Source organism: Tasmannia lanceolata, unplaced genomic scaffold (genome assembly GCF_043159265.1).
Source record: "Tasmannia lanceolata isolate RefF3 unplaced genomic scaffold, GAP_Taslan_0.1 ptg000006l, whole genome shotgun sequence".
Taxonomy (NCBI): Eukaryota; Viridiplantae; Streptophyta; class Magnoliopsida; order Canellales; family Winteraceae; genus Tasmannia; species Tasmannia lanceolata.
In genome coordinates this window covers 45,286,740-45,312,401 of record NW_027518683.1, presented here as the reverse complement: position 1 = coordinate 45,312,401, position 25,662 = coordinate 45,286,740, and the positions used below count along the sequence as shown (strand labels likewise).

Sequence of the window (25,662 nt, the reverse complement as noted above, 5' to 3'; positions counted from 1 at the left end):
TGACAAATGCGTCACAATTTTTCATTGGAAAATGTTATCAGCACAACTATATTTTTATATTTGCACAAACCCAGCTGTCTTTTCTTCTTTAATTGCCTTGTGCGAGTTTTTTGGGAAATGTAATAACCTTTTGACAGCTCTTTAAATACTATAATACAATGTGGATTAGTGTAAATATCAAAGTATGGTTGTGCTGATATCATTTCCCTTTTATAATTGCGGACTTTAACTATGGGAAATGATATCCCCCCCTCTTTCCCCTTTTTAACGGTTTCTGTGAGGATGGTTCACTGCTTGAGGATAAATTCACCACCTTTAACGTTTTTCTTTGCCTTTAGAACTTAGCGAATAACATTTGGAGGTGGTAGGATGGGGATTTTATCCGTCAGAGGGGGAAATATCAATCCCCTTAACTATTTGAGTTTTTATATGGTACCCGACCGGGCATGCTGGTGCATGAGGCACCACCGCCATTGATATTTGATCCAACAGCAGCGCATTTTTTAAGATGCTACTGTTGGATCAAATATCAAGGGCACCACATAATTTCTCTAACTATTTCAAGTTGCAGCCTTGACACTCACTCTCTTGGGATTGTGATAGCAACAACCTTTAAAATAACAATTATCTAAGATGCCGTAGTAAGAAAAATGGCTTGAAACTTGACAATCACTACCTAGGGAAATGTTATATTTGCCCCCTTTTGGATACTTGACATCCCTTCTAGTGTAAAAGAGTAGTCATCATTACACTAGAGAGGGCTGTCCCAAGTCAAATAAAAAAGGGGAGTGAGAATAGATCACTTCCCGTAGTATTATTGGATATGAATGCTAGACTGACAAGCGCCCTTGCAAATAAAGGTGAAAAGAGAACCCCCATTGGTCATTTTCCATTTAGAATGACATGGAAAATTACAATCATACATGTCCTAAGTGGAAAATGACCAATGGAGGCGCCCTTTTCACCATTGTTTGCAAGGGCGCCTATCAGTCTAGCATTCCTCAATATGATTATCAATTTTTCCAACCTATTATACATTCTTAGGCTAGAGAGGACTAGAGGAGAATATGTGACCCATAGTCCCTCATACCAGTAAATAGCATTTATCATCTCATTTTCCAGAGTTTAGCTATTGTTAGATTATTTTTATAGACGCAATTAATTGCTATATTAATGGTCCGACGTGGATGCCTCTCTCTCTCACACACACTCTCTCTCTCATATAGGGATTTACTAGGTAATTTCATAAAAAAGTCACTTATCAGTTCACTTCTGCAGGAGAGAGCAGCCACCTCAAATGAACTAAATGAATAAGACAAAGTCGGCTGAAAGGTGGTCGTTCTCTACTGCAAAGGTGAGCCGCGGGATGGCTTTTTGTGGAATTGCATTTGCGTAAGACAATCCTCTAGAATTATTTGAAACTAGGGAATTGCTAGTGTTTCACAAAAGGCATTTCGCGGCTGGTCTGTCGCATGTAAGAGCTTTTTGCGATATACCCTAGCAAATCCCTTGAAACTAAATAACTGCTACACATGGATTTAATTTACCTAAATGAAGAAACTACATAAAGAATTTGACTGACACTACTGAATTCTCCACAATCCCTATTCATTTTACTGAAGTAATTTTGTGTTTGTGTACTCCTATTCAACATCATTCAAAAAAAAATGTACACTCCTATTTAATGGATAGACAAGAAGTCTTAAATTCTCTCGTGCATTGTGGTACACATCTCAAGTCATTGTTGATTCCAATAATCTGGGACCCACTTCTTTGCTAGCCAATTTTCCAGGAACCCACTTCGCAGCACACTTTTGCAGGAGAGAATACCCACACAGGCTCACTTCTTTGCAGATTTTGTCTTATTTAACTTATTTCATCTGAGGTGGTTGTTCTCCCCCTTAGTAACCAATAAAGGCTCTTAAGATATGTTTAAAACGATTGATCTTTTTTAAGACAATCAAAGTATGAACCATTTCAATCAAGGTATGTCCATGTGCATGACACAACTAGGAAGCATGGCAATACAATGCATTCAGAAGCGTTGGTAATTCCTCTTGCAAGTGAGAAAAAGGCTCTCAGCAAGACAATTTCAACAGACCCTAGAATAAAATGAAAAGGCCGCTGAGTAAGACCTTATTTATAGACACAAAAGTTACTTGATTGATGGAAACAATGGACATGATATTGAACCATAGAACAAGCGATGCTACTATGCTTCTGGGCCTCCTAATCATTGCTACTATACACTGTGGCACATATTTAAGCTGGCTGAGGCAGTTAATCTGGTGTTCCACCACATGGATGGGCTATAGCCCAAAATTCACCAGATTACCACTGCCATTAAAAACAGGCAAACGTCACACAAGTTAGGAGGTTTAGGATCATCCTATTGGACATGTTTTCGCGTTGTGTCCTATCCACGCTACGGCTCTATAACCTACACATGGGCCATACACACAGGGAGGACGACACGACATAGAACTCATCACACAAAGCATAGTATTTTCCTTCCCTACAACAAGTTGATTGTCCAAAGTTGACATTGTTATTTATATTATATACATTTAAGACGATGGGATGCAAACCGAGGGAGGTCGATTGAATCATTCTTTCCCCTTGCAACATGTATCTGCAACCGCCGGAGTTTTGCAGACAGGGCAGGTGCTCTTTATCGACAACCATTTCTCGATGCAGGCACGGTGATAATTGTGTCCACAATCCAGTGCTGAAACCCTCTCTTTCTTGTTGTACTCTTCCTGTTAGACAAAACATAATGCAACCAAAGGATCAATTGATATACTTACTATCAATTAACCAAGCAACTAAGCTAGAAGGTCCATATGAACAATTCAATGACTCCTTACCAGGCATATAACGCACGTTGTTGTCGTTTCTTCCTCCGAAGAAAACATTGACTCCTTCAAACACTTTGAAATCATATGTTCAGATAAGCCTGTGCTAACATTACCGATCCGTTCCTCCAGAGCAAGTAGTTCCTGCTCCAAGCTCATAATCTTTAAGAACTGATATGAGCCCAGAAAAAGTAAAAGGAAATAGACATCGTGTGTGCTAACCTCATAACTCATGTTGTCTACATCAAGCCTCATGCCCATGTATTGATCAAGAAAATTTCTGGAACCATAAAATGCCGAATGATCCATCATCAACATAACATCCTGCAAAATAAAATGCATCTTGAGATCAATCAGTCTACGGACAGTAAGCAATAACTAACAACCATGAACGACTGCTTTTCTCAAAGGGCAAAAAATGTGCACCTCAGATGTTAACCTATCACGGGTGCCTTCCTGTTCAGAGAGAGATTGCAATCGATGGTAAGAAATCCTTGCCCTTCCATTCCTGTCATTGTTACGCCTCACTATGTTAGTAGGATGAGGCCTTGACTGTCTGGAAGAAGTATGTGGTTCCCCATATCCCAACCCTGAAAATTCCCTGTAAGTAGGCTGCAGTCTTTGAACATAACTACTTTGACCTCTCATGGCTTGTGTACCAGGAGGAAGACTCTGCAAAGGACCACCTGGATTACTGCTCTGAATGTGGCCGTGGAACCTGCCCGTCTCCATATAACCATTAGTCATACTGCTTCCTGCTAGGAACAGATTTGGCTCATGGCATAAGACACTGTTATCTGAAATTTTAAAATTCATATTTTTAATTAGGAAATATTAACATTATCAGAAGGGAAATGTAATCAGCACAACCATATTTTGGTATTTGCACAGACCCAGTTGTTTTTTTTTTTTTAACTGGCAGGTGAGATCTTTTTGGGAAAAGTAATAACCTTTTGAGAGCTCTTTAAATACTAAAAGACAAGATGGGTTAGCGAAAATAACAAAATATCGTTGTGCTGATATCGTTTCCCTATCAGAAAATCTGGAAGGTCGTCTTAAGATCATACTAACCTGAAGCCAGAAACCTTTCACCAGTGGCAGGAGGCATGGGAACATGGCTCCTATCCCATGGGATAGAACTAGCATTTTGATAAGCAAGATTCCCTGTGCTAGAATGAGCGATGGGATGGTGGGCTGCTGGATAGAAGTGTTGAGGCGGGTTGCCTGATAAATGTATACCAGCCGGGTTCGCTTCTAAGTGAAGGGTGGTACGGCTTCTCACATTTCTATGAGATCCTTCCCCTGCAATCATGGGACTGTTGACGCTGAAATTAGAGGCTATACCAATAGGATCCTGAGCCCAATGTTGGGACCCAGAACTTGGCTTCTCTTGCGGTACAAGATCCGAAGAAATGGAAAGGCTGGAGGAACTTCCAGCACTATAATTTCTGCTAGTAGGGCATGGCCCATAGGGGGGTGAGATGGCAGGCCTTTTTCTTTTATGTGGATCTCTTCCACTGTTGAGCGAGGGATTAATTGTGGTGGGCCCATCCCCATAAGTAGCATGTCCGTAATAACTGGAAGATGAGGCCGGCTGGACATGATATGTCGGGATAGGGCAAAAATTGCCTGCAGCTGATGTTTGCATGTTAGGATCATATGATGTGGCCGAAGTGGCTGACCCATAAATTGCCATTTCAGGTCCAAGACTTGACATACGATAGTCATTTGACCTTGGTTGCAAATTCCGGTGAGAGTTGAAATTTTCTCTGTTCACAGTTACATGTTCTGCAGGAAAACAAAACTTGTTTGCTTCAACCACAAAATACAAAATTGAATGACAGATTTTACAACAACAACCAGACTAGTTAAAGATACCAGTGCCTGATGAACTGACAAGAGTACCTACCCATTGGCATGGAAGGCTCGGGATGATGATGGAACCGGGTTTGGTCATCATCAATCACAAATCCTCGAGATGGGCTGAACAAGTAGTCTCTATGCCCCATAGTAAATGTTGACCAAATGTTCAAAATGGCATAAACTCTGGATGATATAACAAGAGGAGTCAGAATATCAGGCCTTAAAGGGAAAAATGCAACTGGATATAGCAAGCAAGTGATAAGTCTTACAGTAATATAACCATTCAAAAAAAAAAGAAAAAACCTTACAGTTATATACAACAAAGAGGGAATGACATATAAAATGAATGCAATGAGAATATGGCAAGGCTTACCAAAGAAAATAAAGTTTGAAAGGAAAAGAAATTTTCAGGTGATATCCTGCTAGGTCCTCACATTATAGGTTTACTGCACGTGATCAAACATGGATTCAAGCTTTAAGGCTTACCAATAATACTAAACAAAAGAAACAAATCCCTCCTTGTTAAATTTATTCTTCCAAATACATGAAGTGCACTAATAGGGGTACTTTGTCAAGAATAATGATAATAATTCCATCTGAATCCAAAATCACCAGGCATAAATTGCATGCAACCATTCAGTGTAAATTCTAAATACCACGGACAGAAGTCTCAGATTACACAGTATAACCCATAGGGGCCCTTGATAATTTTAGTTCAAATGCAGCTAGTTACTATAAGTTTCAAAGGATTACATTGTGGCTCCAAGTCAACAACTCGACATTTGAAACCCAAAATTGTGCTTGATCACTTACTTGTTATTGCTATACTTTACAATTTCAGATTACATTGTGGCTCCAAGTCAACAACTCGACTTTTGAAACCCAAAATTGTGCTTGATCACTTACTTTTTATTGCTATACTTTACAATTTCAGATCTGGATACCACAAGGGACAAGTTAACTATGTAAACAAAAAAATTTGCAAATATTATAGTTGCAACGGACATTCAAAACTTTGTTACTCATCAACACATGAAATAACATTTTTTGGATCTTTTGGAGGTATAGTACCTGTACAGATAAAAACATTTCCTATAACGAATAGACCAATCCCTTCAGAATATCCTCATGTTACTTAAGCCACAAGTTGACACTTGTTTGTTCAAGCCACAGGTTGTTAGGGGCATTCAAAGCTTAAGACACAAATCGATATCTATTTGTTTAATTATTAAAGCTTTTACTAACATTCAAAGCTTTGTAAGTTATGAGCACATGAATGAACTTGTTTGGATGTCTTGGAGGTTCAATATGTATAGAGCTTAAAAGTATTTCCTAAATGTAAAGAGAAGACTAATACTCCAGAACACCCTCGAATTACATAGGCCCCAAATGGATTGGTTTGTTCTTTGTCCTTGCACAATCCTTGATATCGAACATTCAACTTTAATTTTGAATTTCTAATGCTTAAAGAATCATCTTACTGGACAAAATCTACATAGGATAGCAAACGGGAAATGATACTCAGATTTCTTGAAAAAGAAATCTCCAACAGAACTAATTGACACTCCATTGAACGCCTTGGTCATGGCTGTTCGTTTCTAATAAATTCCCACCATTTCACACACACACACACGCAAAAAAAGAAAAAAAAAAAAAAAACTAATTGACAAAAACCTGTTAAGTTCAACTGTTCTGTTGAACTTCATAAGTCATGCATGCACAATCTCTTTGACCATATTTCTCATTTTTAAGAGAAATACAAAACAGTTCTTTCGAAGAGTACATCATAGATGCAGTGCCATATACACCCCGGAAGGCCACATACAGAAAAACAATTATTTGTGCTGCACTGAGAATATGGATAGCCTTTGACAACTGCAATGTAAACATACAGGACATTTGATTATCATTATAGAAGAAATATATTGACAATATTTATTTCAAAGTGAATCCCTTCTATTAATCTCACCTTCAGCCTCCCACTATCCCACGATGCATCCAACTGTTTCTTCCCTTATAGGAAGTGAAAATCGCTATGAGCAAAGCACAAAAGTAACACCCACAGACCACAAACCCATTCTGATTAGCAAAATGCTACAACTTAATATATACTGGGTATGCTACGAACTGCAAACGGTGGCTTGCAGTCCAGAAAAAAAAAAAGCTTCTCCTGCGAAGTTACAATCTTGTCCCACATAGTTGTATGCCAAATTTTTTTATGAAAAAAATGAGTTTTCAAATAGCCACTGGCAGCGAAGAGAAAGAACTGAATAAAGATACAGGAACCATAAGATATAAAACTAAGATAAGAAATGAAGTGGAGAATTCGAGTAGGAGTTGTGAAAGATAAGGATCGCATTCTAGTGAAGAGCTTACCTTGATGCAGAAAAAGAGAGGCATTCGACCGCCTTTCCTTAAGCCTGAAGAGGCTGTCAGTTAGATACAGAAAGAAACCTCGTTAATATTGGGCATATAACGATCTAAAAACCCTCTTTTTACAAAATCAGAAATGACTCAATTAAGCAAGGCTTTGAGAGGCGACAAAAGACATCACTAAATTGCTATCAGTGAGCTCAAGAAACCAGATGAAGAATAGAAGGCTGTGTAAGAAAGAGATGTGCAACAATTTTAGTCTTTGAGATGTGAAATCAGCAGGTAATAAGAGGGCAGCACACAAACTACTATGGAGATTAAGGGTAAGAAAGATAACAGAAATTAAATACACCCAAAGGAAATAATAAATACAAATTTAGAATTGCTAGTTAGGTGGCAAAGAAGAACCAAAGTTTCAGAATTGGAAACCCCATTGGCAGGGAGAATAATTTGGAAAAATGAATAAGCCAAATGAATCAAGGACTTAGAGAGAGGGAGGGAGATGGGAATGCTACCTTCCTAATTTATAAATCTAAAATCTCTACCCAATTCTGAAACAGCCACATAACAAAGCCCTTGCTCTCTTTTTGGTTCACTGAGTACAAACAACCACTGTCGAGATTGGAAGGATCACATCTTACCACCAAACTGGTGATTACATAATTCAGTTTTTGCTTAAAACTTGACAATTAGCTTGGTGATTTAGAATTTGAAAAATGTGCAAATTATTGCAACAGATCGGATTTTCTACCTCCCATCTTTTGCTAAAAAACAAATAAATGCTTCACGTTTCAACAGATCTCATCTTTAAAAAGAATACCATATTCAATGTCCTTCATGGATTACCATAACAATGGATCTTTTGCTTGCAAGACCATTCAATGTTAGCATTTCCATATTCCAGAAATATTTCATACCTGCCTCCATTGCAGCGCTAATAATTGTTAGACTACATGTCATCATTACCTGCATAATTCCCACTGCGTTATCTACCATATTGACAGAGAAGACAAAGTAGGTCTCAAGCTAGCACACATCAGCTTTGGTTAAATAAAAAAACAAGTAAATCTATCGTGCAGCTCCACGACTCAGATAAATGAGTTTAAAACAAAGATTAACTGCTCAAAATCAGAACAAAAAAAGTGGCAGCAAACAAAAACACGACGATCTATGAATAATTTTAAAACCACAAAGGCAAGTGATTTAACCGGTCAACTGCCATCTCCTGAATCATCCTAAGGTTTCTCATAAGCAGGATCGTCATAGTCAATGGAGTGGTAGCCCTCGTCGTCGGCGTCACCAGCATCTCTAGTAAAATCGCCACCTTCCTTGTCTTCATCGTCCGCAGCAGCAACTCCAGCAGGGTCTTAAATATTTTATCAACCTAAATCATCATAACATCAGGGTGATCTATACTAAGTGGGTCGCTAGTGGTTGATGATTTTCTATGTGAATCCCTGGAAAAAAAATTGCCCAACTCAAATAAGTTTAAATTTAAACATAAACTAGCGAAATTTAAGAGGTGAGAATATTAATTACAATTAGTACACCTTTATCGAAACTTAAGGTTGATGGTATTTTTTTTTAGCGACTCTAATGAGTTTTAACTTTAAACTTTAAAAAAAGTGTGATTTATTCTTGAGAACCGAGAATAGAAATTAAAAACATTATACCTTTCTTGAAACTTCAAAATCTAATGAACAAACACTAGTACATCAAATCTCTGATGCTCCAACATGTTCCTCTTTGCGGAGTGGATGTGTTCGAAAGTACTCAAGTTCCTTTCACATTCTTCGCACTACAAGTTTGACTAAGAATCCTAATTGCAAAGCTTTTCCATTCTGGGAACAATGCAGTTAAGGGCAAAATAATAGTGATTTACCATAGCATCATTAAATGTTGAAAAATGAAATGAACATCATAAAAGAAACAAAGTACCTGGACCCAACTTAGTTCGATTGTGGAAGGTCATAGCTATGCCAAAGTATCCTGACGCTTTGTGATACTCCTTGATCTAAGCTGTGAGGGTATCCTACGTACCTTCAGCAGTTATTAATTTGCTTATATAATCATCCAAGCCGTTAGCGACCCCTCATTATGCCTGGAAAAGGTGGGACTACAAAATAAAGTCGGTTTAAGTAACCCACTCCAAGAAGAGAATTGTGAAGCTAGTCATCCCATCATATATCGATATCTCTTCAGATAGGCATGTACTCCAACTTTATACTATTAAATGTCTTCATTATGGCTCCCTTAGTCTTATCCATGCCCTTGTATAAATATCTCATTGCAACTTTGTCTGGGCGGGCTACTGAACGAAGCAGTCTCACCACAGGCTCACTAACATTTCAAAATGAATCTACAGTTACTAAAAATAATTGTCCTACAAATTTTGAATACTCTCTGACCCAATGAATGCTTGGTATACCTATTAGAAGAATATTTGTCGGATAAAAAAAAATATGCTAGAGAGCTTTCTTACGTACCATAAGACTTTGTATGGTCAGAAAATTTGTTGAAAATCTCGTCAAAGCAAGACGGCATGAATATCTCCTTCTTGGAAAAAAATCTCATTAAGTCGAACAACCCTCCACAGTTAACGATAAATCGTGTTATTTTCTGGGTCCTCTCAATTGTGTTTGCCATGGTATGAAACTCATCCAGTTAGGCTAGGTTTTCTAACATAAGATCTAACGTAATGGACCACACAAGGGGTCCAGTAGAATGTTTAATATTTAATCTCTAACTTCTTCCCTGCAAATTTATAACTAGACTAACTATCAATTATTTACTTCACAATATTATTCGAACCTACTTTTGTAGAGATAGAATAAAAAAAAGAAAAATAAAACATAACCATTCTTCATTATGCTAGATACATCAACGGATTTACGAAAAACAACTCCTTTTGAGCCAATAAACTAAGAAATTGACTAATGAATATTGTTTTTTGCATACATTGCACTCAAAAAAATTTTGTTTTGCATACATCCATAACCCAACCCAATATTTCCTACTACATGAAACATTATTGGACAATATGAAAAATTAGAAGCATTGAAAGTGAGGTTCATAACAAAGCATGTCAACCGTCATGAGGGCTAGTAATACAAACATCAACATCCTCATCATCTTCCCGACCTATAACTTCTATTGACTTACCAAATGGATTACCAATCTTCACCATAATAATATTTTTTCTAGACTTCTCTATTGCAATCCTCTAAGAGTTTCAAAACACCCCATTTTACATCTAATGGGACCCTCTTACATGCTGTCACTTTTCTTTGAAAACCTGTTATAAGTTCTTTTAACCAGGTAATATCTCTACCCAATATAAATTTATTGCAAAATATGCAAATTGTTTTATTTCAATGACTCGACACCAATGTACCATAATATGCCCATGCTGGGTCATCAGACTTAGCAAGATCAGAACCAATGTATGAGCGTCCTTGGAAAGGTCCCAAAATCATCTTTTTCTTTAAATTTAATTGAAAATGGAAAGAAAAATGAAATACAACAATAAGAAAGTTGAAGGAATGCTAATAAAACCTAAAATGCAGTATGTATACGAGGTACCCATCTCGAATATACCATTTTGAAGCAGAAGAAACACAAAAAGGAATAGAGATAACCCTAAAATAATGACAATAAATGGATTTGATGAAGATAAAAGTATTGAAGAAGTACCTTTAAAAAAAAAAGGTATTGAAGAAGTGAAGAAAATAAGGGTTTGACTAGATTTTAAAGCCCACATTTGTTAAGAGGTAAAAAGACACAAAATTCCCTTTGAACAGCTATAAAATGGTCAAAACACAAGGTTTATATAAAAAAAAAAGTCATCGGGGTAAATTGTAATTTTTTCTTTAAAATGTAGTTTCTTTAATGGTAAAAAAATTCATTGATGAAAGGAGGAACCGAGGTGGTCCGCCCCAAAAAGAGTACAGAGGAAGAACATAATAGAAAAAAAGAGAAATAGAGATGGTGATGGGGTGATGCACAATTCGAAAGATATCTAGAGGAAGATATGAGATTTGTGGCATTTGGGTAGAAGGATGCTGATAAGTCTGTGTTGATAAAGGGCTGTGGGGAGGTGTTTAAGGATCCTTGTAGATGGTTAGGATTTTGGGGATTGGAATGCAATTGTGATGGCCTGGACAAGTATTCAAATTCATAACCTTTGTTCTTTATGTTGTTAATGGCCTAGGAGTGTATACCTGGTCAGCCTTTATTGATTCTATGTAATGCAAGTCGGGACCTCTGGTCCCTAATGTATCTTTCATAGCATCAATGAAATCGTCATCTTTAAAAAAAAAACGAAGAAAAAGCCATCACGGGGGCATGAAATCAAGCATCTCTAAGCTCAATCTTCCAACCCCTTCCTGCGCTAATTTATCAGCTTCACTATTAGCCGATCTTCTCGCATGGCTAAAAGTGATAGAAGAACCTTCTATCCGATCATGGATCTCATCAAAGAGACTTGAGAATCTTCAAGGAGGCACAACTGTTCCTTTAAGCCACCGAAAATAAATATATAAAGCAACGGAGATAGAGGTACGGAAAGGTCAGGTAAGACTACAGTCACTGCCCTCTGGTTCTGTATCAATATTAGGTTCGCGTCCGGGTTCTCACATCCGACAGTATGGATTGGGAAGAGGGGCAACCGGTTTCTGTCTCATCGTAGGCCTAGCTGTTGAACCCCATGAATCGAGTAGTCATTTTCTACATCGAAATGGGTGGACAACAACGAATTGGGCATTGAGAAGATTACATTTTTTATTTCGCTTTCTTCTGGCATGGAAATCAATCTCTCATTTTCCTCATATGTGACCAATCTAGGAATAACTCCCATCATCTTGGCACGTAATCTAGTCGCGGATTGTCGCATTCAAAGAGTAGTCTTCGGCAATCGTATTGTTCATTAAAGCTCGGTTTAGAAACTTTATACCATGAAATGCCGCTCTAAATTCTGCCTCACTAGCATCGGAGGTTCCTATCGGTCCTGAAAAGGTCCAAAGGACACTACCGCTGGAATCCCTTAGTACTCCACCAATACCTGCGGGACTCGAGGGCAACCGGTTTCTCTGTCTCATCGTAGGCACTAGCTGTTGAACCCCATGAATCGAGTAGTCATTTTCTAAATCGACATGGTTGGACAGCAACGAATTGGGCATTGAGCAAGGTTTTAAATTTCGGTTTTGGTGTTGGTTTCGGTCACCACCGAAATCGAACCGTTTCGGTTTCGGGCCGAAATCATGTAAAAATATGATTATGATTTCGTTTTTTTTTTAATTTCGACAGAAATGTCTAAAATTTCGGCAATTTCAGTGAAAATTTTGGCTATTTCTGTGAATATTTCATAAATTTCACTGGGAATTATAACATTTCGGTGGACTTTTCTAAAATTTTGGTGGATCTATTTAAAATTTCGGTGGAAATTTTTTTTAAAAAAGGCTAAAAACGAAATTATGAAATTTCAACCGAAATTTCGGTGACATTTCAGCGAAATTTCACCGAAATCTTGCAAAGAAATGACTTCATGTAAATTTCATTTCGATCGCGGCCGAAACCGAAATATTTCGGCTGAGATGAAACGTTTCAGCCGAAATTTAAAACCATGGCATTGAGAAGATGAAATTTTTTATTTTGCTTTCTTCTGACATGGAAATCAATCTCTCAATTTCCTCATCTGTGACCGATCTAGGAATAACTCCCATCATCTTGGCACTTTGTGGCCGTTGGTCTCGACGATTGTACTCTCATGGTGGCCGTTGTATTGTTTGTTATGTTTGTCATTATGTATTCACCACACTAGCTTGAGGAGGAGTGTTATACCAAGCTGGATGTGTATATGAGATTATTTTACTTTTTGTTATTTTTAGTTGTTTGTTGTAGTTTTTTTGTAGTAAGCTGGACTTCCATAGTATATACACTCCAGCTTGAGGGGGAGTGATGAATAACATGTAAGGGTAGTCTAGATATAACATGTATTGTCGAGGGTAGTATAGTCTTTGTACACATGTTGCCTTATTTGGGCCTATATATACATCATTTACCTGAGGAGCTCCCCAGTGGAGACTCTCCATCTGTCTACTCTTCTTCTTCTTCTCCAACCCTAACTCCATTTCTAACAGAAACAAACTGAACTAAGAATGAATTTCTGACCAGAATGTTTCAATAATACTTTTTGTACTAGATTTTCTAATAGTACAAACAGTTTCGTCCATTCTTGATGAAATAAAATGGTATGAACTGTGGTTTGGCTAAAGACTATGTTGAGTTGGTTGCCAAATCAAGAGATGTGGAAAGAAACATCTTCAAGAACTCTTTGAGTTTACAGGATTTGAAGCATCAAATTCTAGGACATCATAGTTCAAAGGTCAAAATACATTTGTTTCTACAAGTAAAGACAGTTCTAATGGTTAGTAAAGACAGCTCTAATGGTTCAGGTTTCAACGGGGAGCTCAGTGCCAACCCGATCCATGAATCAATTCTTACAAAGGATGTCCAAAAAATCATGGTTTGCCTAAGTAAATATTTGTGGATAGAGAAAGATAAAAAGCAGATAGGCAAGATAAAAATTTATTTGCCCTAATAGAAGCAAAAATGGTAGCAACATTCTTCTCTTAAGCTTGTATCAAATATGGCCGATAGTTTTATGATGCAAGTAAAACTTTCCAATGCAATGGAAGGCCGTCACAGTGGCAAAATAGCAAGACAGCCTCGCATTCTATCAAAAACACAGCATACAACTTTCTGTTGTATTGTGCTCTCCAAGTGTGCTTGTTGTCCCCTTCTCTCTCACGCTTCCCACCTGGGAATCTCTTCGTCCCCATTACTATAATAAGGCCTTTATCACCCTTCTAAAAAAATGGGCCTTTATCACTCCCTTAGTCATTAAGTGCAAGCAAGAATCTATCTCTGACTTCAATACCAGGTAAAAGTGACTTGGCTGAGAAGCAAATAGCACTTCCATATCAATTGTCATCAAGAAATGCAAAACAAAAACATAGTGTTACTCTGCTTCCTATTCTAAATCAAAATAAATGCAAAGGAAAAAAGCTCATTTCAAGAGATGGAACACCAACTTCTTTCTGTCAATTCCCAATTTATGATTATCAAACGTATATTCCTTCTGAAAAATAAAGTGAAAATCGGTATTGTGATGGATATTGATAAATACAAGTAAAGAAGTAAACATGCCGTAAGATCTTACATCCTTCAACAATTACAAGACAGAATAACTGCTGTATGTAACTACTATGTAACCATATCATATGGAGATAACAAGATTCACTTTCATAAGAATTGTTATCTCCAGCACACCATTGTGCAAGTTAACCCAAGAAATGGTTTACTTGTTTACAATTATGCATGAATGGTATCTTCCCCGATTGAAAGTTTGGTAGCATTTACCAGATGAATAGAGGAACATGAGAATATAGGAAAACTTGTATAAACTATGCCACCTTTTAAAATTCTCCCAAATTAGAGAACTACTACTTGAATTAGCCTCGGCAGAAGTCCATTATGTATTCTGTTCCCTTCTAACAACAAATAAGTAAGTCATTGTTCCCACTTAGTTGCAGAACTCATCATCCATGTCTAATCTCCGCCATGTCAATTTAATGTGTCATTGAAGTTGCAGGGCCTTCATAGTCCGTTAGGCAAATAAAGAAACAGTTGTGTTATGCTATTCTACTTACTGTTTTAAATTGTCTGACAAGACAAGAAAGATAACAGGCGCGATAAAGAACCTATGAAGTATCCCTTGCAGCTGTCCACACCCTGAACTTTGACATCATTTATAAATAGAAAAAATTATAAACGGATTGGGGATCTTTAAGCAAAAGGAAAATAAGAAATTGACAATAGAATTCTGAAGAAGAGGATGTTGCTATTTGTGGCATTTTCCTAGCTTTTATACTTTGACTTTACGATGACCAAAAGGCTGCAGATACTAATATAAACTCTGCCAAAAATTAAGGCAATGTATCACTAGTGTCTGTCCAACAAGTTACGATGTAATTGCTTGATACTAGAATCTCTGGCTAAATACTAATGGAAACCACTCCGTCTTCAATAGAACAAACCCCCTCAGCATAAGATCTACCAATAGATGGTTGAAAGGCCTGATGACATATAAAGATTAGAATTTACAAAAATAGAATTACCAGACTGGTTAATGTATAAATATTTCATCTCTAGATACAAATTTGCACCCAAAAAGGGAAAAGTTTCTCATGTTCAGAAAATCAGAGAAAAGCCTTATTCAACTTGAAGCCACAAAGAGTGGCTCGAGTGGATATATCCATTCCATTGATGCATTCCAATTACAATTTCGAGAAATTCTCTGCTGACATAAGAAGGAACTGCTCTTGGTATACAATTAGATGAATGTCTTCTTAACAGAAGCAACCTAGTGGTGTGGTTTGAGATTGAATAGACCTGTACCGCACAAACCCGGAGGACATACTTGGAACCCTATTAAGGATGGGAGTGGAAACTTTTGACTGGCAAACTGCAGCTGCAAACGGTCGGACCGAATTCATACAATTATCCCATAGCAAGAGGATCTGGATCCGAAGACACCTCCCCCCGCACCCAACTGGAGCCTTTTTTTTCAATACAGATCTGATGGTAGTTCTTAGATATCAGTCCTGCATAGCAGGATTGTTTGCAAATTAGTTGTGATCATTCACTTCAACATTAGAATGACAACAAGGCCTCATATACGTCCACCAGATCCTATTTAATCATTCTCACACTCCAGTAGGTAATTATCATAAAGACCTCTCCCACTTTCCATACTTTCCATTAAGCATATCAGATGCAAACATGTTCCCTCTAACCGACGGGAAGGACCTATCCTCCATAAAATCCCCATCCATATTAGTATTGGCGTGCCAGCAAGCGTGGAAGCAATTGGGTCCATCATCATAAAGCATATACCAGATTGCTTCAACTTTCACAAAGTAAGAGCCACATTTTGAAAGCTAAGCCAGATTGGCATTAATAGGAGAAACAGAGAATTTATCCACTACGCTTGTGTATGCACTTACAATTGCTATGTTCATTTTACCACTTCAGTGTGCCACTTAATGCAACTCAAGTTGAGCGAGGCCCAACATCTAGGCATGTAAGTTTCCTGGCACATATTGTGAAAGCTATCGTAATTGGAGATGATTTCCCGATGCATATGAAACAAAGAACTCCTATACGGAACCATGGTCCCAAGAGAGAAACCCAGAATCTCCTTGCCAGGATTGCTCCAACGGGCTATGTCTGGATCCTTCAAGTTGCCAATGCTCCTTGACTTGGCGTTGTCACTACGTCCAACATATAGCACTTCAGCTCACCAGGGGCTAACTCTAAAGATCCTATCACTCTTAGAACCGTTGTCTTGCTTGCTGGAAGCCAACAATGAAACCCCCAAGTCAACATAAACTCCTTTCCACAAAAGAACATGGTGATGTTACAATAGAGAAGCCCATGTGAGCAAGATAGGATAGTTCAAAACATTTGACCTTTAATTATCCCTATAGCTCACCTCTCCAACAAAAAGGCTGACCTAGTGTAGCCATGAAATTACAGATATTCAAGCTTCACATAATGGATCTTGATGAACACTCAGGATCTCAAAAATAGAAATCCTTTCTCCAGGGCCCAGAAAGGCCAATACAGTGACTGCAACACCGGTTTATGATTCAGATGAAAACTGCAAGGAAGAAATTTCCCAACTAAGCTACCCTTTAAATGCAGCCACCCTATGGATGGTCATAAAGTAAAGGGACCCCGTTGGAAAAGAAAACGCGTGTTAGTGTGTTTCCAAGAAAAAATGACAGCTAAAACATATCAATATTTAAAAACCAAAGTTTTTCAGTTGATTCATAGGCTAAACTAAAAGATAACTAGATAAGAAATTGGTAATTGAATCAACAAGAACAACCCATTCCGCTAATCAAGCTGGTGGAAAACTTCCTGTGATATCCATAGTCAATGCATAAATCTAAAACTAATCTAATCTCTTCAACTGAACAATATTTTGAGTGATTTAAGTCTAACCACTGAGAGAGAGAGAGAGAGAGAGAGAGAGAGGCACGGAGCCCTTGTTCTACCAGCCTGTTTCACCTGTGTTCAAAAAATCTTCTTGTAGCCTAAAGCTATGACTCTTCATATCTCCAAATTCATTGATGTTTGGAATTTGGATACATATTATACACTAATGATCATCTCCGCAGTATAAGCCAACATACCTGCATATTCAGAATAGCAAACTAAACCCAATCATAGGAAATGAAAACCAAGAGAATATATAGGAATTTTCAATGCTTATCATGATCTGGTGGAGACTCCTGGACAAGCATGCGCAAAACCCAACACCCAGGAAACGCCCCACAGGCCAAAAAATGCATTTAAATTATGAAGGAACTTTTCCACAGCAATAAGTAGGAGAATTCTTTGAATTGAGACACATGATCTACCTCCCTAAACTAATATAGCATCTTTCACTATCTGTGCATGCCACAAGAAAGAAACACAGACAGGTTGAAGTATTGATTGATTTTCAGATTTTTGAGTAAATGGTGGGGGACAGAAACTGTGAGTTTTTTTTTCCCCGATGTACTATAATTTCATTATCCTTTATCGAACCCCAGATTTCTGTTTTTCCTCCTACATGGTATTTGGTGTGTGTGGCAGATCTCTTCATTTGGATTCTCTTATTGTTATAGATGGATTTGTGGATAGGAAAGGTATGACCAACGATCAAAATTTTGGTTTTTGGGCTATCACTTTGGGGTTTTTTTTAGGTGGAAACCACTTTCTACATAGAGAAACGCCTCTGTTTTTATCCAAAAGGAAAACTGAGGGTGAAAGTATTAAAGTGTTGGTTAAATCTCATGAAATAAAAACTCTATTGAACACATTCTGAAACTTCCTAAAAATAATCATTAAATCGTAGCAGACTTAGTTAGAATATATAAAGGCTGAAACTTTGTAAAAATAATGTAGTATTACTAAACTACCTTTAATCCAAATCATAGATCTATAATACTGAAGCCGTGGATCTATGATGTTTCTCATAGATAAACCCAGAAAAAAAAGAAGATAAAAATCACATATATTCAAATATTAGTAATCAACAAAAGCACTATAAGTCCATGGATTTCATGCATAGGGTGGAGACCACCAGTCATGTTTTGATGAGGTGGGAGCTATTTTATTTTACACCCATCCATAGATTGGGCGAAGAACGCTAGTATATAGGAATTTTCAACGCTTATAATGATCGAATGCGCAAAACCCAACACCCAGGAAACTCCCCACCGATCCAACAACCAGGAAACTCCCCACGGACCGGAAAATGTATTTAAATTATGAACTTTTCCACCACAATATGTAGGAGAATTTTTTAAAGTGGTTGAAGCAGTGTTTGATTTTCAATTTTTTGAGTAAATGGTGGGGGCACATAAAATTTTCAGAATCTAATTGCTTGCCTTAAGAAGGAGCAAATTCCATTGGGTTTTCTAAAACTTTGAGATGGCTTAAGAAGGAGCAAATTCCATTGGGTATACGAGATAGATAGACATAGAGAGGGGTAAAATCCTCAATCACTACATACAAATAGATATATCCCAACTGACAAAAAAACCCATCAAACTAGGTTAAACCAAATAATTCATCGGTTGATTGAAACACAAGAAATTGCAATGAGAAAGAGACCAGAAAAATCAAATTAATAACAATAATAATAATAATAACAATAGATAAATAGATAAATCGCCATCCTCTTCTGAGAAATCCACAAATTTTGGATTGAACCCAATAATACAAACATATGAACAAGTCTAACCATCGATTACTCGATTCAATTTTCGATTATTCCCTTCAACAAGACACACCCACATATAAAATAATAATCTAATTAACTAATTTGTCAATTAATCGATTGATTGATTAGCATGAAAATAGGAACCCCTTATAAGAGATGAAATATTTCTCACCTTGAAGAAAGTAAATCCAAATCAAAACAACAACAACAACAAAAACAAAAACAAAAGATAATAAAAACGTAAACAAAAAAATAGGGAATATGGAAAATCGGGAAAAACCAAGAACCTCAAATTGCAGAAGAGAGATTCCTCTTCTTCTTCTTCTTTTTTTATATCTTCTCTTCAAAAACGGAGGCTGAAGAAGAGGAGAAGAGATTGGTTTGACGCAGGAGAATTCCTCTCTCTAATCAATCACATAAAATATAACGGGCAAAAGAGAGGGTGTGGAATTACCAAAAAAGAAACGTGCCGTCTAAAAGTGAATTACTTACGATTTATAACGGCACGCCAATCCAAGTGGAACGAATGGTTAAAGGACACGTGTAAATTTTATTTGACTCGCGTGTACATATAATCTTCCGCGTGGGCTTTTTATTTCCGTACTAATACCGAACTCTTCTCTTGGCCATGAAACAAGGACAAAACGAGGCCATCAGATTAACGGCCAGGATTTTCCCCTGAGGTGGCCAGAATATTTCGGTGCCGCTAAATCAAAGAGAATATTTCGTTGCATAAGTTGAAACTAGTGGGACACCCCGTGCGATGCACGGTGAGTGGGGAAAAATTATATTTAACTTCTCATTATCGACAATAGAGAAACTCTATATTACGGAAACCTTAAAGATCGGAGGGTTGCGATCATCCCATCGAAATGATCTTGGGGGCACAACCTATTTGCGTTGCGGCCCATCAAATGGACGGCCTGGGTCATCCTATGGTGTTGACTGCAAACTTCATTTAAAAAATATGGGTGGGGCCTACAATTTGGCCTTAATGTTAATGCACGACCTACACCATAGGATGATCGAAACCATTAATTTGATGGGCCACAATGTAAATAGGCTGTGGCCTAAAAATCATTTCCATGGGATGATCACAACTCTCCAATCTATAGAGGTTTTCCAAAAATCATTTCCATAAGTTGATCCTAGCCCTCCAATCTATAGAGGTTTCCATAATATGTTGCTCATCTTAAATCTGATGGTTAAGATCACCCATTAGATTTATTTTATTTAAAAAGCATAAAGGAGGGGGTAGGATTGAAATTATGTGGCTCTAATGGGTGCCTTTGCTAAAAAGCATAAAGGAGGGGTAGGATTGAAAATATGTGGGTTGAATAGGTGTCTTTCTTTAAATAAAGTCAAAAAAAGTAGTTTCCAAAAATTCATTAAATCCTTCCCTTTTCTCTCCTGTTGCCACCTCAGCAGTGAATAGTGAAACCCCCATCTAGCAAAAAGACACTGTGCGTTGCACGGGTCGAGGAAGAATTGTACATACCACATCATAAGGTGCCCAGAATTCGTCAATATTTTTACAGGTGTCTTGCATTGTAAGATCAAACTTTCCCTAATTTGACCCGCACATAGTGAATAAGGAAAAGTAGTTCCTGATTTCCAATTCGATCCAACGCGATCTACAAATTCCTCAACCCGACCCAACCTGATTTCCAATTCAGGTTGGGTTGGGTCGGGTTAACCCGATTGGATATGGTTCAAATTGTTGACGACCTCAACTGAAGCCGGGTTGTTTTGGATTTTGAGAAGCAATAGTAAGTCAGCAATAATCAGTTTTTAACTGACAATCGGTTCTCAAAATCCAAACCAAACGGGGACTAACAATTAACAAAGGGAAATGTTAGGGCTGCAACTCGGGTCGGGCGGGTCGGGTTTTGAAGAACCCAACCCAACCCGAGAAATATCTCGGGTCGGGTCGGGTCGGGTTTTTTTCCGGAAAACCCACGAGACCCAAACCCGGCCCTACCCATGATAAATCTCGGGTCGGGTCGGGTCGGGTCGGGTTTTTTCACGTTGACGCAATTTTTTAAGGAAAACTCTTGTTTGGCAAGCCAACTTCCTTTCTAGAATGGGCAAGCAATCATTTTCACCAAAAGAAATTAAAAATTAAACATGAAATATTACTTTTACGGGCTCACATTGAGGAAAAATCAACAATGAGTTATGGAAAGTTGGGCAAAGATAAGAGATTAATAATGAGTCTATTCTTCAATGACACAAAGAAGATGACCATAAAAAACAAAAAATGAACGAAGTTGCAGGCCATGCAATGAAATTAAACATACTAGATGTCTTGACTCAGTCGCTGTCATAGTATCATGGCTGATTTTTAGAAACCCAATTCCGATTTTAAATGCTTTCGGATGTGGAGTGACACTCCTCGGCTGTACTATCTACGGATACGTGAGGCACAATCTCTCTCAGAAACTGCCAGGAACCCCTCGAAAACGGATGGAGATGCTCCCGCTTGTAAATGTTAAATTAGATGATTAAGGTTTAATTTTCTTTTCTCATTGTTCCTTCAGGACCATCTCGGTTCTGCTTATTCATCTATATATTCATATTCTGGTGCCTTCTTCAAAAAAAAAAGATGATTAAGGTTTAAAGGCACAATAATATGGTTTTAATTGTTGTAAAGAGTGAGCTAATGTAATGGAACTGCTCTTCTAATATAGGGAAAGCATTTGAGCTGAGGATTGCTTTCTATTTCCTTCCATTTGATTAGTTGAAAGGTTCTTTGCCATGACATTTTGATTGGTAGATATTTATCAGACTTTTCACATAGCATGCCAACATCATAATTTAATATTGAATAAGAAACTATGTTAGGAATTGGATTTGAGAGATGACATAGTAACCAAGATATCAACTCTTGATTCAATTTTTCTGAGCAAAGATCTAAACTTTTTGTACAAAGGTTGCATGCTGAAATGTGGGTCTTTTGTCAAATGTTATACCGTCTACTAAGCAAGGAGCCAGAAGTTCTTCTGCCATCTAGTGCTGATGAGGTATCCACCAATGCCCCTGCTCTGTTTTCTAACACCCAATGTCAGACATTCTGCATTATTGATGCATTGCTCCACGAAATCCTCATTGCTGCTCTTGAAGAAACTGCAAAACAACAAGAAAATCTCAACAACATTTGATCTAAAATGCTTCAATAAGATCTCAGATAAGTAACCCAAAAACTACAATCTTTCCCTTCTATTTATGGGTGGATGGACAGAGAAGCCACAGATCAAGATCTAATTATAATGAAAAGTGAAACAAAGGCTTTTACCAATTGATTAGAGAAGGCTTCTTCTGACCCAAGACCAAAACAGAAGCTTCAAGTTTCTTGACTTGGCTGATGACAGTGGTTAATGTGGGTCCTTGGATAACCAGAGCTTCAACTTCCACCTGATGGATTAAAAAACCCACACAGGAAGTAAACAAAGTTATCAAAATGGGAATAGAATAAAATTAAAGGGTCAATGAACTTATCAATTTTTTGATGTGATAAGAAGGAAAACCATTCAAGACAAGAGATCTAGGAGAAATTGATTAGAAATGTGGTTCTTACTAGTCCTTAAACCAGAACACAAAATGAGAATACAAAAACCCATCTGGAAAATGTGGGCATTTTTTTTTTGAACAAAAAGAGAATCTAGTAAGAAAGTAGAAGATGGCCCAAAAAAAAGAAAAAAATCCAGTATCCCCTTGTGTTTTCCATTCTGTTTACATTACCTCTGGTTTGAAGGCCTTGCAAAGAGATCCAAGAGAGTTGGCAAGGTGAGGTGAAGAGTCAGAGGAGAGGGGGTTTCTTTGAGATTTGTGAGGTGGAATGATGTGAAGAAGAGTAAGGAGATCTCCCTTGTTAATCACATGTGAGAGTGCCCACATCATGGCATCCTTAGCACTTGTAGATCGATCTATCAAAGATAGAAATGAAATCAAAGACAGTAGATCAATGGTGAAGAAATCAAAATCATTGAGAGAAAAGAGATCAGAAACAAGGTGAAAGAAGAGTGAGGCTCGATCGTGTGAGGCTCCATCCTTGATTCTCTACTTCTCTTGAGACAATGAAACCCTAGTACCAAAGTGGGAAAAGATAAAACGAAGATGGAAAGAGGCCCTGGTTTGGAAAGAGTCCTGTTTTTGGCTTTTACATATTATAAAGCTTAAGTATCTCGGGTCGGGTCGGGTCCCTTCAAACCCGGCTCGACCCGAGATTCATGCGGGCTTTGTGTTTCTAAACCCGGCTCGACCCAAGACCCAAGAAACATCAACCCGACCCATGCTATTTTCGGGTCGGGTCGATGCGGGTCGGGTAAAACCCGGCTCAAGTTGCAGCCCTAGGAAATGTTATCCACACTACTATATTTTGATGATCACACTCCTCACTTTATTAAAGTACGGTATGGCCCGCACCATAGGATTATCCAAACCGTCCATTTTGGACTGTGGAGACTATTTAAGTGTTGAAAAAGAAAAACACATATACAGAACTTCTTGAGATAGAACCCAAATTCGGGTTGATTTTTCCCAACCCGACCCAACCCAAATTCGGGTTGAACCCGACCCGCGTGGGAACATCCAAGTAACAACGATGGTTTCAAATTATATAGTACTAATGTCCTCACTACCATATTTTATAATGCCACTACGCACCGTATTGTGATGATCGCAGTCCTCACTTTATTAAAATGTACGGTATGGCCCGTACCATTGGATGATCCAAACCGTCAATTAGATGGGCCACTGCCTACATAGGTTGTGCCTCAAAAATAATTTTCATAGGTTGATCCGAACCCTCCGATCTATAGCGGATTATATGTTGATCCAAACCGTCCATGTAATGGAACACAACATCAATCGGTTGTGCCCGTAAAATCATTTCCATGCCCTCAAATCGATAGAGATTTCCATAATTGTTGTTCCTCTCTAGATGCCCGTAATCTGTAAATATTTTGCAAGTGTCCTGCATGCGTAATATAAAACAGTTCTTTTGTCATTGTCATATGTCCTTACCTCTTCTTGGTAGTTTTTTTTCGTAATTGTCATAGACAGGTACCCTAGTCGATACTTTTTGTATGTAGATTACAATTTTACTCTCAAATAATTTCTCATAGAGATAGATGTTAGATACCAGTAAAGGGGTTAATGGTAAAAGGGATTTTCCAAAAATTCAAAAAATCTACTGCCAGCAGCAGCGAATAGTGAAACCCTCATCCTGCTATAATATAGTAGAATAGAATATTTGTAAAAAAGAAAGGAGTGATGTTACGGTGCTTCCTAAAAGATACATATTGGGCCCCACATTATGTTATACAAGATTAATGGTCATGATTTCACGTATAAGTTCCCATATGGAACCCACAAAATTTCATCTTATCATTAATAGTAAAAGTGACTTTTTGTGTGTTCATTATAGGGGGTGCAACTTGGGCTAGGCTTGGGTTGGGTTCTTATTTCCTCGTGGGTTGCATTAGGACTGGGAAAAGTTAACCCCATTTAATTTTGGGTTGGGTTGGCTTTGAGGCCATGGGCAACCCCAAGCCCAACTCATCCTCTAATGTTATCGCAATTTTCAAAATCTTATGGTTATATTTTAGGAGAAATGTTATCAGCACTACAATATTTTGATGATCGCACTCCTCACTTTATTAAAAGTACGGTATGGCCCACACTATAGGATGACCCAAACCGTCCATTAGGTGGACCACACCCTAAATAGGATGTGCCCCTAAAATCATTTCCATAGGCTGATCCTAACGAGGCCCATTTAATGGACGGTTTGGATCATCCTATGGTGCGGGCCATACCATAATTTTAATAAAGTGAGGAGTGCGATCATCAAGGATAACATTTCCCTATTTTATTTTTATATGTTTCAATTTTTGCTTTGGTCCAATCCAACCCACCCCGACTAACTCTTACCTGATTTTGAAAAACGGGTTAGATGAGCTGGGTTAGTGTTAGTGTTGAGAGATTTAGAGGCAAGTTGGGTTAAGGTTGACCCTCACTAGCCTTAAGCTTAAGGTTGAGGGAATGCTACATTGCATTGGGCTAGGATTGAAACCAAACGTGGCCCGAGTTGTACCCCTAGTAGCCATTCTAGTCCTACCTTGTTCTTGACGAGAAAGCTAGATGTAGACACAGGGTTTGCGTCTAGGGGTGCAACTCTAAGTCGATTTTTCGGAATTCGGGTTAAGCTTTTACCTTAAAATCGGGTTGGGTTCAGGTTGATTCCAATTCATTTTTCAGCAAACGCTCAACCTGGCCCGACCCAAGTTGCACCCCTATTTGCGTCCTCACCCTAAACAGTGAAATGATAAATGATGAAGTGCAACCATGTGGACGTAAAATGAGGCACGCCAATTACGACAATACGAGTCTTCTCTTTGATTGATCTGAGCCATTCATTTGATAAGGCCATGCTCTTTTAAGATTATAACAACTGATTGTAAGTGCTAAACTAATTATTGGACTCAAATTTAAGGCCCTGTTCGTTTAAGATTATGACAACCATTGTGAGTGTCAAACCTATTCTTGGACTCAAAATTGCATTTAAATTTGAGTCCAATAATCTGTTTTGCCCTCACAATCGGTTGACATAATCTTAAACAAACAGGGTCTAAACATAATTTTGAGTCCAATAAGGTTTGCCACTAACAATCGGTTGTCATAATCTTAAACAAGCAGTACCTAATCCTTGCTTACAGATAATTGTCACCTGAA

The 25,662-nt window shown here is 38.0% G+C and overlaps 2 protein-coding genes across 5 annotated transcripts; both read right to left on the bottom strand.

Annotated features, from left to right (window-relative positions):
• Positions 1 to 2,481: 2,481 nt before the first annotated feature.
• On the bottom strand, positions 2,482 to 19,358 carry LOC143880355 (uncharacterized). 4 transcript variants are annotated; one of them, XM_077383266.1, is made up of 8 exons: positions 19,215 to 19,339; positions 5,092 to 5,164; positions 4,765 to 4,901; positions 3,927 to 4,643; positions 3,282 to 3,652; positions 3,078 to 3,179; positions 2,868 to 2,999; positions 2,482 to 2,759 (listed from the first exon to the last, which is right to left on the bottom strand). In XM_077383266.1, exons 3-8 carry the CDS (start codon positions 4,862 to 4,864, stop codon positions 2,607 to 2,609), a joined length of 1,575 nt encoding a protein of 524 aa, XP_077239381.1. In that variant the 5' UTR covers positions 4,865 to 4,901; positions 5,092 to 5,164; positions 19,215 to 19,339; the 3' UTR covers positions 2,482 to 2,606. The 4 variants fall into 4 exon arrangements, with proteins under 4 accessions (XP_077239381.1, XP_077239383.1, XP_077239380.1 ...); XM_077383268.1 differs by lacking the exon at positions 5,092 to 5,164 and adding an exon at positions 7,095 to 7,147 and having other exon boundaries at positions 19,215 to 19,322; XM_077383265.1 differs by lacking the exon at positions 5,092 to 5,164 and having other exon boundaries at positions 19,215 to 19,358.
• Positions 19,359 to 21,724: 2,366 nt separating this feature from the next.
• LOC143878636 (uncharacterized) lies at positions 21,725 to 23,078 on the bottom strand. Its single transcript, XM_077380903.1, has 3 exons — positions 22,669 to 23,078; positions 22,223 to 22,341; positions 21,725 to 22,053 (listed from the first exon to the last, which is right to left on the bottom strand). Exons 1-3 carry the CDS (start codon positions 22,825 to 22,827, stop codon positions 21,906 to 21,908), a joined length of 426 nt encoding a protein of 141 aa, XP_077237018.1. The 5' UTR covers positions 22,828 to 23,078; the 3' UTR covers positions 21,725 to 21,905.
• Between the last annotated feature and the right edge of the window lie 2,584 nt (positions 23,079 to 25,662).

Excerpts from the sequence above, each read along its gene's own strand:
- LOC143878636 (XM_077380903.1), bottom strand. The coding sequence starts at position 22,827 with ATGATGTGGGCACTCTCACATGTGATTAACAAGGGAGATCTCCTTACT. Across the intron at positions 22,342-22,668 it reads GCAAGGCCTTCAAACCAGAG|GTGGAAGTTGAAGCTCTGGT; the intron begins GTAATGTAAACA and ends TTAATCCATCAG. Across the intron at positions 22,054-22,222 it reads AAGCCTTCTCTAATCAATTG|TTTCTTCAAGAGCAGCAATG; the intron begins GTAAAAGCCTTT and ends GTTGTTTTGCAG.
- LOC143880355 (XM_077383265.1), bottom strand. The coding sequence starts at position 4,864 with ATGGGGCATAGAGACTACTTGTTCAGCCCATCTCGAGGATTTGTGATT. Across the intron at positions 4,644-4,764 it reads CGAGCCTTCCATGCCAATGG|AACATGTAACTGTGAACAGA; the intron begins GTAGGTACTCTT and ends GTTTTCCTGCAG. Across the intron at positions 3,180-3,281 it reads GTGATAGGTTAACATCTGAG|GATGTTATGTTGATGATGGA; the intron begins GTGCACATTTTT and ends TTTATTTTGCAG.